Source organism: Coturnix japonica, chromosome 1 (assembly GCF_054131305.1).
Source record: "Coturnix japonica strain WE chromosome 1, WE-NBRP24, whole genome shotgun sequence".
Classification (NCBI taxonomy): domain Eukaryota; kingdom Metazoa; phylum Chordata; class Aves; order Galliformes; family Phasianidae; genus Coturnix; species Coturnix japonica.
The window spans coordinates 42,847,028-42,861,348 of NC_140663.1; the positions used below are offsets into that span (position 1 = coordinate 42,847,028).

Here is a 14,321-nt window from a genome sequence, read left to right on the forward strand (position 1 = left end):
TTCTTGCAACAGTAGTGGTGTTTTTAGCTAAATGTGGTTAGTACAGTGAATAAGTGTTTGTAAACTCCGTGGAGCTGTCTGCATTAACTAAAAATCCATCTCTCAAGTCAAAATGCCTTGAGTTTAGTAGTTCTGCTATCTTTAGTCAAGACTCAGCAACGCCTCCACAAAAGCCATAAAATATATCTTCTGTTATACATGTCTGGTATTCTTCATATACAGTGAGGTGAGATATTGAAGCTTGAGCACACCTGGTTAGTTACTAATCATTTCCATATATCTAATATTAAACCACACAGACTCATGCTGTTTAGAAACCTGAAACACCTCTCCTCTTTTGACTTCTGTAGAAATCCAGTGTCTCTTGGTGACAAGCAAACCTAGTCTGCTTGATGCCCAGATGTGAGAAACAGATGTATATCTCTTGCCTAAAACAAGTAATGCCTGGTCATTTCTACATATCTGCATTTCATGATGGGCTTCTTGTTTTTGCCAGTATAGGAGAAAGTAGAATTTACCCCAGAACAGCAGAACCTTCTTGATTACATCATGGATTCATACAGCAAACAACAAATACCTCAGGAGGTGTCAAAAAAGCTGGTAAGTGCATTGATTAATTCTTGAGGTATGAATGAAGAGGCAGAGGATTAAGTAGGCTGTGGGTATAAGTTTAAACATGCTGTGAGGGGGCAGAGTCTCTCCTACTCAGTCATTAATGATACTACATCGTTGTTTACCAAAATTAAATGCCAAAAAAAAAAAAGATTTCTACTCTTTTAAAATACACATTTAAGCTCAAATCTAATTTTTTGCTGGTTGGAGCTTTGTTGAGTTGTTTTTGTTTGTTTTTTTCTGCATTACCAATATAGACGGTGATTTGAGTTTGACATGTAACCAAGCTTTCTTTCTTTAAAGTTACCAGCCTGGATGCTTAAGCATATTTCAGTTTATTAAAAGATAGGGAAATAGCCAACTCATTTTTAACACAAGGCATAAAAGATATTTTGATGGTTTTCATTTTACAATTTATAATTAAATATTGTGGTGACATAGATACGGCATTGAAAGTGAGACAGATATTCAAGGGAAAGGACACCTCCTACATATTTTATTTGTTACAACGCCTTCCAAAATACCAGATTTGTGAATGGCTAAAAACAAATTAGAGGGTTAGAGAGGTCTCCTGCCCAGCCCACTCTAATAATTCTTGTATTTTATGTCTTTAAATGTGAAGTGCTAATGAATATTAACAGAATTTTTTTTTTGTTTTTGTTCTGATTTCTAACAGTTACATGAGGAATTCAGTGCTGAAGGGAATTTTCTGATCTTAACAGAAATGGCTACCAGTCATGTACAAGTTCTTGTGGAATTCACTAAAAAACTACCAGGTATATCCAGTCTGCTGGGCCACGTTTTGTTATTTCAAAACTTAGATGCTTTCAGTTGCCATTTGGCTGTTGTGTATATTTTGAATGCTATATCAAAATGCCACCTCCTCTGACACATGCATTCTTTGGACACCTGAAGTCTGAAGAAAAGGGGCTTTGTGCTCTGCAGAGAATATTCTGAATAATTCAAATTCTGTCATTCTGAGATGTGGCACTTTCTGCCTATTGGAAAACAAAATGTTCAGAGAAGGGTTTATATCTCTAGAGAGAATTTATTTTCATATACCAATGCAATGCCAAACAATCTGCCTCTAAATGACCACTGATACTGGCAAGACTGCTTTGCTCAGTTTGCTGCCTTTCTGGAAAAGTTTCTCAGCCTTGAACTGTGGATGCTAAAAAAGTTTGCCTAGTTGGAGGCACCAACACTGATGGGCCTTGCACTGTGTGCTATGGACAAACACTTCAAACCTGAGTTTCAGTATTATTACTATTATTAATTTCAACTACCGAATGGATGTTATCTCAGGAGTGAATGTTAGGCATGGTACAGATTCCTTGTGAGACAAGTCCCACTCCTTCTTCTTTGCCAGGAAGCAGCAGTGTTTGCAGGTGTTTTCTCACCAGCACTGAGCACTTGCCTACCATTCAAAGCCTGCCTCCATCTGGAAAGGGATTCCAGCTCCTTTCTCTAAACTCAGCCTTGTAGCCTCAAACTGAGAGACCCTTGAAGAAATTCTAAGACTCTTCTTTTTATTAAGGAAGGTGCAGTGCAATGCCTAGCTGTAGAAAAACATTATCCTCCACAATCTTGACTTTTTCTGTGCGTTACAGACTTGCTTCAAAGGCTAATATCACAGCTTTATTTTTATCCTAACAGGAATACTGGCTTACAGGGCATGAAAAGGGTACAAATTAACCAAAGAAAAGTATGGCAATGTCTGCTGAAAGATGCTAAGACAACTCCTTAATGGCACAAAAGAAATAATTCAATATGTCACGTGCTGCTCTGATTGAATGCAATCACTGGTTATGTGTGCATGTACACACCTGAGAGGAAACAAGGCTATGAGCTAGAAACATGATAGTAGATTGATAAGAGGATAAAAGCCCTACTAGATTTTTGCAAAACAAATGGTCTTATGCTGAGGAAAAGGCAAAGACCTGGAATTTTAAGTTTCCACAAATGCTGCTTGCTTGACATTGGTGAGGACTGAGCTTGTGTTGTTATTTTGTGGAATCTGAGTTTCGGCTTCTGTACCTGTCGAGTAATCTAACACCACCATCAAGGTTACACAGATGTGTAGCATCTCATGTTTGAGAAATTCAGGGCAGAAAGCAGTGAGGACTTTTCTGCTGGTGCCTTACTTGCTTCTAATGTCTCCCCAGGCTTCCAAACCCTTGACCATGAAGATCAGATTGCTTTGCTGAAGGGCTCAGCAGTAGAAGCCATGTTCCTCCGTTCAGCTGAGATCTTCAGTAGGAAACTTCCCACAGGACATACTGTCCTTCTAGAAGAAAGAATTCGTAATAGTGGTAAGCATCTTGTTTACAAGGCAAAAAAACACATGGTCACAGTTCTGCGTCACCTCGAAAAGCCAGTAAAATAGTTTAATAGTATTGAAAAAGGCTCATATGAAAGCTGTTCTTCATATTAACTAGAACAAATCTAATTCAGCCTTGAGTGTAAAGATCATAGGTAAAGATTTATTCATAAATACATTGCAAGTGTTATGAATAATGCAATACTGAATAGACCCGGTACAACTTTCCAATGATAAGCATAGAAGAATGAAGAAAACAGATTCCATTTCAAATTATTCAAATAAAATATCAGTATTTATGCTTGCAAATGAAATTACTCAAAAAGAAAGAAAGAGAGGGAAAAGAAAAAGAGGGAATTTTAGGATGTTATTGTAGAAGAGAAACATCTATTCTTAAGGTCAGTTTGGCAAAAATGATACATTGTGCATAGAACAATTACAAGTATGGAATATTCTCAGTATATTCGCTGCTTCTTAAGGTCATTCTAAAGGTATAAGTTTGGAACTTTACAAAAAGATGAACTAGGCTTGATATTTATCCCTTAATGCAGGCAAAGCTGTGTTTTGCATTATTACATAGCTTTTGTGCTCCACTGATGCAAGACATAATGTGTTTTGTTTTTTTCTGTCTTGACTAGCAGATTTTATCTACCCTTCATCTCATCGTTAAAAATGCAAATGTAATAAAAATTCTGAATTGAAGAGAGGCTGCTTTGATTCCAGCTTCTTGTCCTCCTTTACAATGGCCAGAAGGAAAATACATATAGGAAAACAATGCTAATCATAGAAATGGGCTTGAATTCTGTTCTGATTCAATTAAAACCCATGATGTGAGGGGACTACAGATGTATGCAAAATGATGCCAATAATTATACATTTGAAACCCTGAAAAGGAACCAAAAAAACATGAGAATAACTCACTTGCTGAAGTTACGGTTTTAGTTTGAGTTAGCATTTCTAGGCTTACATTTTGTAGTTTTTAATACTTCTTTTATTTAATTATGAAGTTTGAGAGTGATATGAGTTATACAGATGGCTTCTGGGCCAGGCTTTGTGAGCAGAGGAGCGTGCCAGGAAGGTACAGGGAATATTTTGATCCTGAGTATCAGATAGCCCATTAAGTCATACAGATACTCTTTTCCTTACTTGTACGTTTCAGATATTTCCTTACTCATACTTTTCTTTGCTATGTATTCTCTTTCTCCTGTGCAAATTTAAGTCTATTTAAAAACAGTTTAATTGATGGCACTTAATGGGGTTTCGACAGTAAACAACACCAGCTTGTAAATCGTTGTGTTTGTAGCTGTGTTAACTGTTGCTACCAATGCTGCTGAAGGTGATGTTAACTGTGAGTGCTACTAAACAGAACCAGAAGTCACTCAGAATTCCAAGAGTGCAAGAGTCTCTTGTTTTGGATGAATATTTCCTGCCTGTCATTGCTGCATGCTAGAGAATACAGAAGTGGCAATGTCTCTTACAGTAAACTGCTTGAATGTGCTTTTAAAATGCCCCTTTGCCTCTCTGTTTGGTGCTGGTCAGATAGCGTTATCACTTTCTTTGCAATGGCAATGCAAGCAGATGGGTTTCTAAGAGGAAGAATCAAGAGATTGGTTTGATCCTCTCATGCTTCCTAAAGGCATTTCTCAGTGTTCCCTGACTTTTCCAATGAATTTTGTTCCTATTTCACAAGCTATCAGAGTTTCTTGTTTTCATGTTAAGTTCCTGCTTTAGTGCATTTTTACTGCACATTTTTTCCTGGTTTCTGATAAATTCTAGAATTACACATTTAGGTAAATTGACTCATTTCAAAATATTATAAAACATCTACTACTGAGGCATTTTTCTTTTGTGGTCTAATTCATGATTATTTACAGGTATCCTGAGTTTAAATAAATTAAAAGTACAGCATCCAAATTCTTTTGCTATCATTGTTTACACATAAAGCTTTGAAAAGCACTAAAAATGCAGCTCACAGCCCTGCATCCTGTAGGACCAACACCAGGATTCTGGCTTGGACAGATGTGATTTTGTCTTATTTTCAGCTGGGACTCTTTCTTCAGTGTGTCTGATATGGTGCTACATTTCAGTTTGAAGAGAAAAACAGTGTTGATAACACAAAGATGTTCATAGTTATTGCTCAGCAGTGCTGTACTGAGCCATGGCCTTTCTGGTTTCTCAGCTCATGCTAACTAAGGGCTGGGAGGAGACAGAATCAGGACAGCTGACTTAAAGCGGCCAAAGGGTTATCCCATACTGTATGACATTGCATGGAAAGAGGATTTAGAAAGGAGTGGGAGTTCATCTTGCTTTCTTCTGCTGCCTGGGGGCTTAGCTGAGCATTAGTAATGAAGTGGTGAGCAATTGCTTGTGCATCAATTCTTATACACATTCACATATGTATTTTTCATAATTCTTTTCCTTTTCTCTTAGTAAATAGTTTTATCTCAACCTATGAGTTCTACTTTTTTTTTTTTTTTTTTTTTTTTTTTTTCCCCTTATTGATTTTCTCCCCCATCCCACTGTGAACAGGGAGAGTGAGCGAAAGACTGTGTGGTGCTCAGCCACCTGCCAGGTTAAACCACAGCAGATTTTAGAGTAGAAACTTTAGCAACTTCTCCTAAACTTCACCAGTAAGGAAACATGTTACTTACTGAATGCTGCAGCTGAATGTTATCATGTTATGGACTGGCCCAAGAGATAAGCAGGCCAGGGGAGATTGGATCTAAGTTACAAAAAGAAGAAAGCCCAAGAGAATTATACATAAGTATGGAGACAGGAACTTTAACATACACCTGTCTGAACACAGAAAACCAAAACACCCTGCAAAACCAAGTGAGAGCAGCAAAGCAAATGCAGTGACAGTTGCATAAGAGTTTAGCAAAGAAAAAGCATCGTGATTATTCATAGCTTCCAGTGAGGTCCTAAGCATTATCAGGACATCAGCCATAAACTGTCATTAGTCAGAACTTCTATCAGCATTTTTTAGATGCAGATAAATGTCTGAATGTCACATAGTCCTATTGTCAAGCCTTGATATCCATATCCATAAAATCAAGTGGGAAGGGGGAGTATCCTGCCTAAAAGTCACAGGCTGTCCAAACTTCTGTCACCTGCCACTGTGTCCGTTTAGAAGTTGCTCTCATCTATCAATATTTATGCCTTCCCCGCTCTGATTCTATGGAACGTATGGCTTTTTTTTTCCTTATAAAGAAGCCAGAGATTTGATGGTGATGACCTTTGAACATTATCAGTATTCACTTTTATTCTCATGCTGATGAGGTGTATTTTTATTTTTCACTTGAGCATACTGCATAAATCCTGCTACATCTGCCTTTCTTTGTGCCTGTACAGAAAATTCTGTTACGGAAATTCTTTCATTCACGGCTTCTGAAACTGAAATCCTCTCTTAATCAATCTATATTAAGACCCAATGAGAAATACAGACATTTTATGAGAGCTCGTACAACTTACTCATCTTGATGTTTTGCTACACATATGCCTTGTTGTCACTGATTAACTCATTTTGTTAAAGGCTGACATCTGGGCAATTTAATACCTATGTTTTTTTCTGTTGTTTTAAAATCAAATTCTCCCCAGTGTCTGGCAGGACAATAATTTAAGAATCACTGCTGAAATACTGAATGTTTTCTCAGGGAGCATTTATACCTTCCTTTCCTAGGGACATCTGTTTTCAGTAGTCATTAAGAGCCACAGGCTTTTATGTCATCATTTTCTACTGATTTCGGTGTCAGGGATAGAATACTTTCTGATGCGAATAGAAAGTGGACGGATTAGGACTCAGACTTTCAGTTGGCAGCAGGAGACCTGCCATTGTGAAGTACGCTGTCATCTTGCTGGATTGGTTACTGGTGCTGAAGTGCCATACAATTCAAAAGAGAAACGAAACAGCCACTATTCCAAATCATTGGCAAAAGGCCACCTTTCGCCCTTGAACGTGGATACAAAGTTCCCATTGATTTGGACAAGTGCCTCCTACAACCAAGGACAAAATTTGGCAGAGGAACAATGGCTACCTAACCACTTCCACTGCCTTTGGCTTTCATTATTTGATTACTAGTACTGAGTAACCATAGTGCTTCAAAAGCCCTCTGTGCTGGAGGCTGTGTGGGGAAACAAAATGAGGTAATCTTCACTGTTGAGACCAGATAATCTGAGACAGAGTAATCTCTTTATGTCAGTCCTTGTTTATGGACATAGGTGTAAATCGAAGTTTGTCCAGCTCTGCCAGTGGTTGCAGACATTCACATGGAAGGAGAATCCTGTCCCATCCTGTGCCTCAACCCAAAATGAGCACCCTGCACAGAACATTTACAAATTAGGGACACTTTTAATTAAAGACTATGGGAAGGAACAGACTATAGGAAAAAACTTCTCAGCTTGTATATGGTCCTGCATGGTCTCTCCTGCAGAGTGCCATGTTTCTCAATTACAAATAAAGTTTACACAGGTGCTTAAACGATATCTACAGAGTTATTTTACGAATATGAAAATAAGAACAGATATCAGAGGACCCAATCTCTTTCTTTCTGCATAAGTGTGCTTCTCTAGGCCAAAAACTTACTTCGATAAGTAGCCTCAGCCCATGAGGACTAACAGAAGACAGCATCTGCCTCCAGACTGCCCAAACACAGCTGCTGCCGGAGGATGGGATCTTGCAGTGCCATTTGCATCCTCCTTGCTGGTTTCCTGGAGTTTCTTCACTTGCACTGATGGCTCCACACTGGTACTATTAATTAATTTTGAGAGGAAGGGGTTCTGCTATCCTGCTTATGAATTCTCCCTGACACAAGCTAACTTCTTAAGTTGCTCGCCTCTAGAAGAGGAGGTAGAGGAGAGATTCCATATCCATATTCTGGTGTATCTTCTCTACTGGATAGATATTCCCCCCTTATCAGTTCTCAACACCAATAGAGTGAATTCAGCCCATGTTTAAAGGGCTGCTGAATAGATTCCAGTGCAGAGCTCATATCAGATACTTTACAGCACAGAAGTCAGTTCTGATAGATGAAGCATTGTGAAAGATAAGGTATAATTTTGTGAGTAATTAATATATTTTATTTTCATAAAACAGCTACTATCATACTCTTGACTTAATATCTAGTCGTCTCCACATTTATCAAGAAAAAAAGATCTCTTCATCCATATTAATCACACAGTGCTTGTTGCTATTAATTACCATTTATTTGCAGGCTTTCTTTTGCAATAGATTGATCTGCTCTGTTTTAATGAATAGACAAAATAAAAAAGAGAATACAGGTCTCAAGAAATGGTGATATTGACTTGAAATCACAGGGGAAAAAAAAAAAAAAAAAGAATTCTATTCCAGGGCCATGTTAACCTGAAAATTATTTAGTGCCTGAAACTGCAAAGCTTATGAAAGCAAGTCCTCTTACCTTCATTGAGAAATCATAGGAACACAACTATAAAAATCAAGGCAAAACCTCAAACAATACTTTGTCTTCAGCTACAGAGGTAGACTAAACTGTATAAGAAGTAAGGGGTGCTGAATGAATAATGCTCACAACTAAACTGCATAAGAAGTAAGGGGTGCTGAATGAATAATGCTCGCAAATTTACATCTCCTCTAGGCTAATACTGCCAGGACATAGTAAAGACAGTTTTTCCCATTGACTACCTTTGGGTTTCCAGCCAGCCAGACATTAACACAGCAAAATCAATTAAATTGAATTGCAGTGTCTTCAGCAGATGATAGAGCTGGGCTGGTGATTAGGTAGAAATCTGCCTAATTCAGAATTCTGCTTAACAAAACACAGAGGAGAGTCCAGTTTCTATTGCCTTAAGACAACATCATGCAAAGTTTTTTAAACCTTCTTGAAAAAAAGTCTAAGCAGGGCACATCATTAAATGCAGAGCAGGAAGTTCTGCCTGTCTGATAAGTACAGTGCTCTCATCTGAGCTAAATAAAGAAGTATAAACAACTCACTTTTCTGTTCTCACTGGGGCCAGAAATACATTATAACTTTATCTATTTGATTTTTTTTTCACTTTTGGAGTAAGATTGGTAGGAATGACACTTGAAAAGCCATATAATTCATTACTCCTCCAACCCTTCCAGTTACAAACAACAAATCGCCTTTAATTCTTTTCGTGATAACCTGAATGGAAGTGACATCTCGTACAGTAGATAAGGGGAAAAAAGCAAGAACTATAAACATCTGTTTCCTGCCTTCTTTTTTTGCTTCCTAGCGGAGCTTATTAAATCCAAACTGAAGCGCTTTCAATCACATTAGAAAACAGCCCCCTCTTGTGATGGAAGAGCAGGTTGTGTAATGTGTTCATTCAAAATGAGGAACTAACTGGGAAAAGCCAACACAGATGGGACAGGGGCAATACCAGTAACGAAAAACAAACAAAGAAAAACCACAACATTATTCTAGACTTAAAATTGCTCTTTTGCATGGTTTTGTTCATAATTGCATGGTGATATACGTCTGTTTAAAGACTTCAAAGTTCTGTTGTTTCTTTCCTTTTCATAAAAGCAGTAAACATCAGTTGCATTGCTATGACATTCCTTTTTATTACACCCTTCTACCTCTTCTGTCTTATTTCTCTGAGTTACAATAGTGCAGAGAAGCCCTCTGATGTAATTTTATTTGCTTCCACAAGTTTTCTTTCATCCCTTCCACCTTCTCTCTCATTTCTTAGGTTTCTTAATATTAGTCTATAAGCTTTCTGGTGCAAGGACTGTTTTACATACCTACACATGGGCTCAAGGAGAATCACAGAATCACAGAATGGCCCAGGCTGGAAAGGACCTCAAGGATCATGAATCTCCAACACCCCCACCACAGGCAGGGCCACCAACCTCCACATTTAATACTAGATCAGGTTGCCCAGGGTCCCATCCAACGTGGCCTTGAACACCTCCATGGACGGGGCATCCACAGCCTCTCTGGGCAGCCTGTTCCAGCACCTCACCACTCTCATAGTAAAGAGCTTCCCCCTATATCTTCCCTCCCTCAACATAAGACCATTTCCGCTTGTCCTGCTGTTATCTACCCTTTCAAAGAGCTGACTCTCCTCCTATTCATAGGCTCCCTTTAGGTACTGAAAGGCTGCAATTAGGTCATCCCACAGTCTTCTCCAGGCTGAACAAGCCCATCTCCCTCAGCCTGTCTTATTAGGGGAGGTACTCCAGCCTCCTGATCATCAAGGAGGACTTGAATTTAGGTATTTCACACCTTGTACTTCACCATCGCTCTTTCATCCCACCTCTCCTGTATTGACAGAGGAACTTGAGAAGCTCTGTGGTCACTAAGGCAATGAGAAAGTTCATCCAGCTGAAAACTGATCTTCCTCCTCCTCTCCCCACAAAAGAAAAGAGAGAAAAAACAAACAAAAACTAGTTAAGTGATGAAGATGCAGAACAAACGAGGGGACTCTTAGTCACAGCCCACTTCCTCCTGTTCCCTGCCTGCTGCCAAGATGATGTGAAGTGTGACACTTTGCTTTAGGGGTACTAAAAATATTTGTAGTTGGCTCTGACTTCTCTTACTGTTGCTGAACTTTTCACAAGAGGAACTCACTTACTTCACTTTGGGGCTCAACTAGACTTCTTTTTTTTTTTTTTCATATTTCCAGATTCATGAGAACCTTCAATCACACGCATGTGACTAATGCATGTGATTACACATCATACTGTAAGAAACTTCAGCATTTAAAACTGCCATACAGACAGGCAGTTCCTCAAAAGTTAGCAAGGACAAGTGTTCCAATTTGTAAATAGTTAACTGTGATGACTAAGCTTGCAGCACATCAGTGCTATGACTATTGCTTGCTCTGTATAATGCTCCAGCTGCGCTAGTACCTACCATAGGTTAGCTCTTACCGTATAAATCTGCTTAATGAACATGGACTCTTCTCAATGACATTGAACTGGTTACAAACACTAGATTTGTGGTTTGTAATCTGAAGCAAACTTATGTTGCAAATGTCACATATTTAAATCCATTATTTAGCCACAAAACATACCACACAACATGCGTCACATCACTACTGATCAAAATAAGTTCATGGAATCATAGAATATCCCAAATTGGAAGGGGATCAATGTGTCCAACTCCTAACAGTTGTCACTGTCACAGCAAACTGTGACTCATTCATAGCTCAGCCAAGTGACTTCATGCTTCCTTTCTTGGAGCTGCATCTGCTGGGTTTCGTTTTGAACTTCCCCTGTTGGAGGCACTCCAGACCTCACAGCAGCCACTGACTACCAGACCTGGGCTTGGCTTCATGTAGTATAAGACACACTAAACTGCATGATTTCACGCAGTTTCCAAACTAAGTTGTAAAGCCTCATCCCAGAACAGCTTAAAACTAAACGGAGTGAAATCAGGAGAAATCCCATGGCCCTCCTCTGTGGCAACAGAGGAAATCCCTGTCCTTTCAGCCAGGATCTGCTGGCTTGAATCTTTAGACCTTGTAGCCACTTCTGAGCTCAAGAGGCCATTTGCAGCAGTCAGTGACTGAGTGTCACTTCTTCTCTTTTACACCAAAGTGTAGAGCAAAATACATCTATACGTGAAGGCTGTGTAAAAACAGTGTGACTCAATGACAAAGTCTGTAAGAGGAAGCCCAGTCGGCATGCCCCAGTGCAGTAACCCCAGTGGCTCTCATGATGGTGAGAGAATCACATGATCCCAACTCAAACTAGGTTGTGTTTTCATTATTTATGCCTCTGTACTTTATAATAAGCTGGTTCATGCTAGCAGGTAGTAAGAGTCGCAAGCAAGTTGATCTCGGACTACAGGTAATCCTAGACCTAGCTAAAGTTTCAGGCTACATAAAAGGAGCAATTAAGTCTCTTTATGAAGACAACCAAAGTAACTGCCCATGGCAGTTAGTTGTATAGTAGAGTTGGGCTAGAATTAAGCCATTCGCCCTGAGAGATTTCAATATAATTAACATGAAGGTGGGGAATGTGGGACTATTTTGTGAACTGTGAATACTGGAAAAAGAAGACAACTGGGAAATCAGCAGACAGCAAGAATAACACAAGTGAGTGCTGTTATGAGGAGCTAGATGGACAAACCTGGAGAGAAAAGGAACTTACTTGAAAGAAAGACTTTGAAACTATCAGCACTTACCTGTTTCAACTCTGTTCTGGAAAACAAGGACATGCTTGCACTTCTGTAAACCAATTGTATTGCATCAGATCTGATTTGTGTAGTAAATTTCTCCCACTAAGACAAACAGTCAAGTCTTTAAATATTAACTTATTGCTCACTGGCAATAAGCCAGACTATTTCAATAATTAAAGAAATAACACAGCTTTTATTTTCCTCTCAGGTATCTCAGACGAATTCATAACTCCCATGTTTAATTTTTATAAAAGTATTGGAGAGCTGAAGATGACACAGGAGGAATATGCACTGCTCACAGCAATAGTGATCCTGTCCCCAGGTAACTCCTAATTCAGAATTCAATGTTAGTGTGTTTGGAAAGAAAGCACGAGGAGTGTGACCTGAGACTTATGAAAACTCACTTTCTACACCGAATAAGTGAGCATACATTCTGGTTTTCAGTATATTCAACCAGAAGGCTGGTGACAGCAACAGGGCCTGAGGGAACGGCGTGGAGCTGCATCAAGGGATGGTCAGGCTGGGTGTTAGGAAAAGGTTCTTTACCAGAGGGTGGTGGGCATGGAACAGGCTGCCCAGGGCAGTGGGCATGGCCTCAAGATTCCAGAGTTCAAGAAGTGTCTGGACAATGCCCTCAGACACATGTTCTGATTTTTGTTTGGTCATGTGGGGAGTCAGGAATTGGACTCAAGAATCCTTAGAGGACTCTTCCAACTTGAGATACATTATGATTCTGTGAAATCCAAACTCCAACTGCACTGTCTGGATTGAGTACAAGGGAGAAAAAGTGCTTAAATGCCTTGCTTAAAAAAATTGTTGTCAGCTTATCAGCGCTCAGAGCAGTGGGCTTACTCCCTTAGAATACCTTAGATGTGGTTACATGTGCACTGCAAATCCATTGTGGAATGGCACACTTTTAAAATGGCAATTGGGAAATCCTATGTATTAGAACTGAGAATGGCAATGAAGGGCTTCGGCTTCTATTGCACAAACAGCAGTGGGAAAGAGCAAGACAACAGCAGGGAGTTGTTCTTTAGGCTGTGGAGAGCTAAAAGCTTATCTTCCACAATAGCACCAGGCTTTGCTGTACAAAACAATTCCTTGACAAGGAATGACACTAAAAAAATAATAGAATCAATAAGACATTAATGTTGGAAAAGGCCTTCAAGATCATCCAGTCCAACCATCAGCCCATCCCCACCATGCCCACTGACCATGTCCCTCAGTGCCATATCCACACGGTTCTGGATCACCTCCAGAAGAGGTGAAGAGAAGAACTTGCTCCTATGAAAACGCTGAACCAAAAAAATACCACGCTGAGGCATTTTTATTCTTTCTTAATTTGAAAAGAAATGTTCTTGTTAGGTGTGAACATCAGTGCATGATGAAATACATCAATATTTGTTTATCAAGTAAACAATTCCATTGTATCAGCACATACATTTGCTAATTACTTCTTTCCTTTTTGAAACCCAAACCAGACCGACAATACATAAAGGACAGAGAGTCAGTGGAAAGGCTTCAGGAGCCACTGCTGGAGATCCTGCAGAAGTTCTGCAAGCTGCACCACCCGGACAACCCGCAGCACTTTGCGTGTCTCCTGGGCCGCCTCACCGAGTTACGGACATTTAACCACCACCACGCAGAGATGCTGATGTCCTGGAGAGTGAATGACCACAAATTCACCCCTCTCCTCTGCGAGATCTGGGACGTGCAGTGATGGATACCTGGCTGTTTCCATTTCAGGACAAACATCTATTTTAAAGGACCACACAGCATTTATTTTCATAGGAAAAAGCAATATACCACAGTGTGTTAATTTTTCCTTACTGCATTTTTATAGAACCTTGCCATGGAGTTCACTAAAGCCGTTTTGCGTGTCATGCGCAGAACACTGTATAGCTGTCAGGTTTCCACATGTGAGTTATAACTTCTCTCTATATTTATATTCTGTGATCAGAAAGAATTCAGCATCTCCTCACAGGAACCCCACGAATCCCTCCTGCAGCTGAGCTCTTTGCAGAGTTCCTCTTGCAAAATGGGGCTTCCATTCACATTTTTCATTGCTGCGTTGTTGTGCTTGGCCTCCATTAAAGAATATATTCCAAATATTTACCGCAATAAACCAGCAGAAATTACTACTGCCAAGGTGTATAACTGAAATGTGCTCCGATTTCTTCCAAAGATGAAAGGGCAGAGGGACACGCACGCACACAAAGCCCTTATCATGAGATAGACATGTAACTTAATCTCTGTTCTTACTATTT

The 14,321-nt window shown here is 39.5% G+C and overlaps 1 protein-coding gene across 6 annotated transcripts in view; it reads left to right on the forward strand.

The window, feature by feature from the left end:
- The window catches only part of NR1H4 (nuclear receptor subfamily 1 group H member 4), a 38,321-nt gene extending 24,129 nt beyond the window's left edge, over nt 1-14,192 (forward strand). For 5 of the 6 annotated variants that reach the window (XM_015859069.3, XM_015859077.3, XM_015859091.3 and 2 more), the window contains 5 exons: nt 502-600; nt 1,289-1,388; nt 2,778-2,924; nt 12,263-12,376; nt 13,536-14,192. In XM_015859069.3, the coding sequence (XP_015714555.1) occupies nt 502-600; nt 1,289-1,388; nt 2,778-2,924; nt 12,263-12,376; nt 13,536-13,774 (699 nt within the window). In that variant the 3' untranslated portion in view covers nt 13,775-14,192. Of the gene's footprint in view, nt 1-496; nt 601-1,288; nt 1,389-2,777; nt 2,925-12,262; nt 12,377-13,535 lie in introns of those variants that run through there. The other variant, XR_014943115.1, reaches the window with a different exon arrangement.
- Nucleotides 14,193-14,321: the final 129 nt, after the last annotated feature.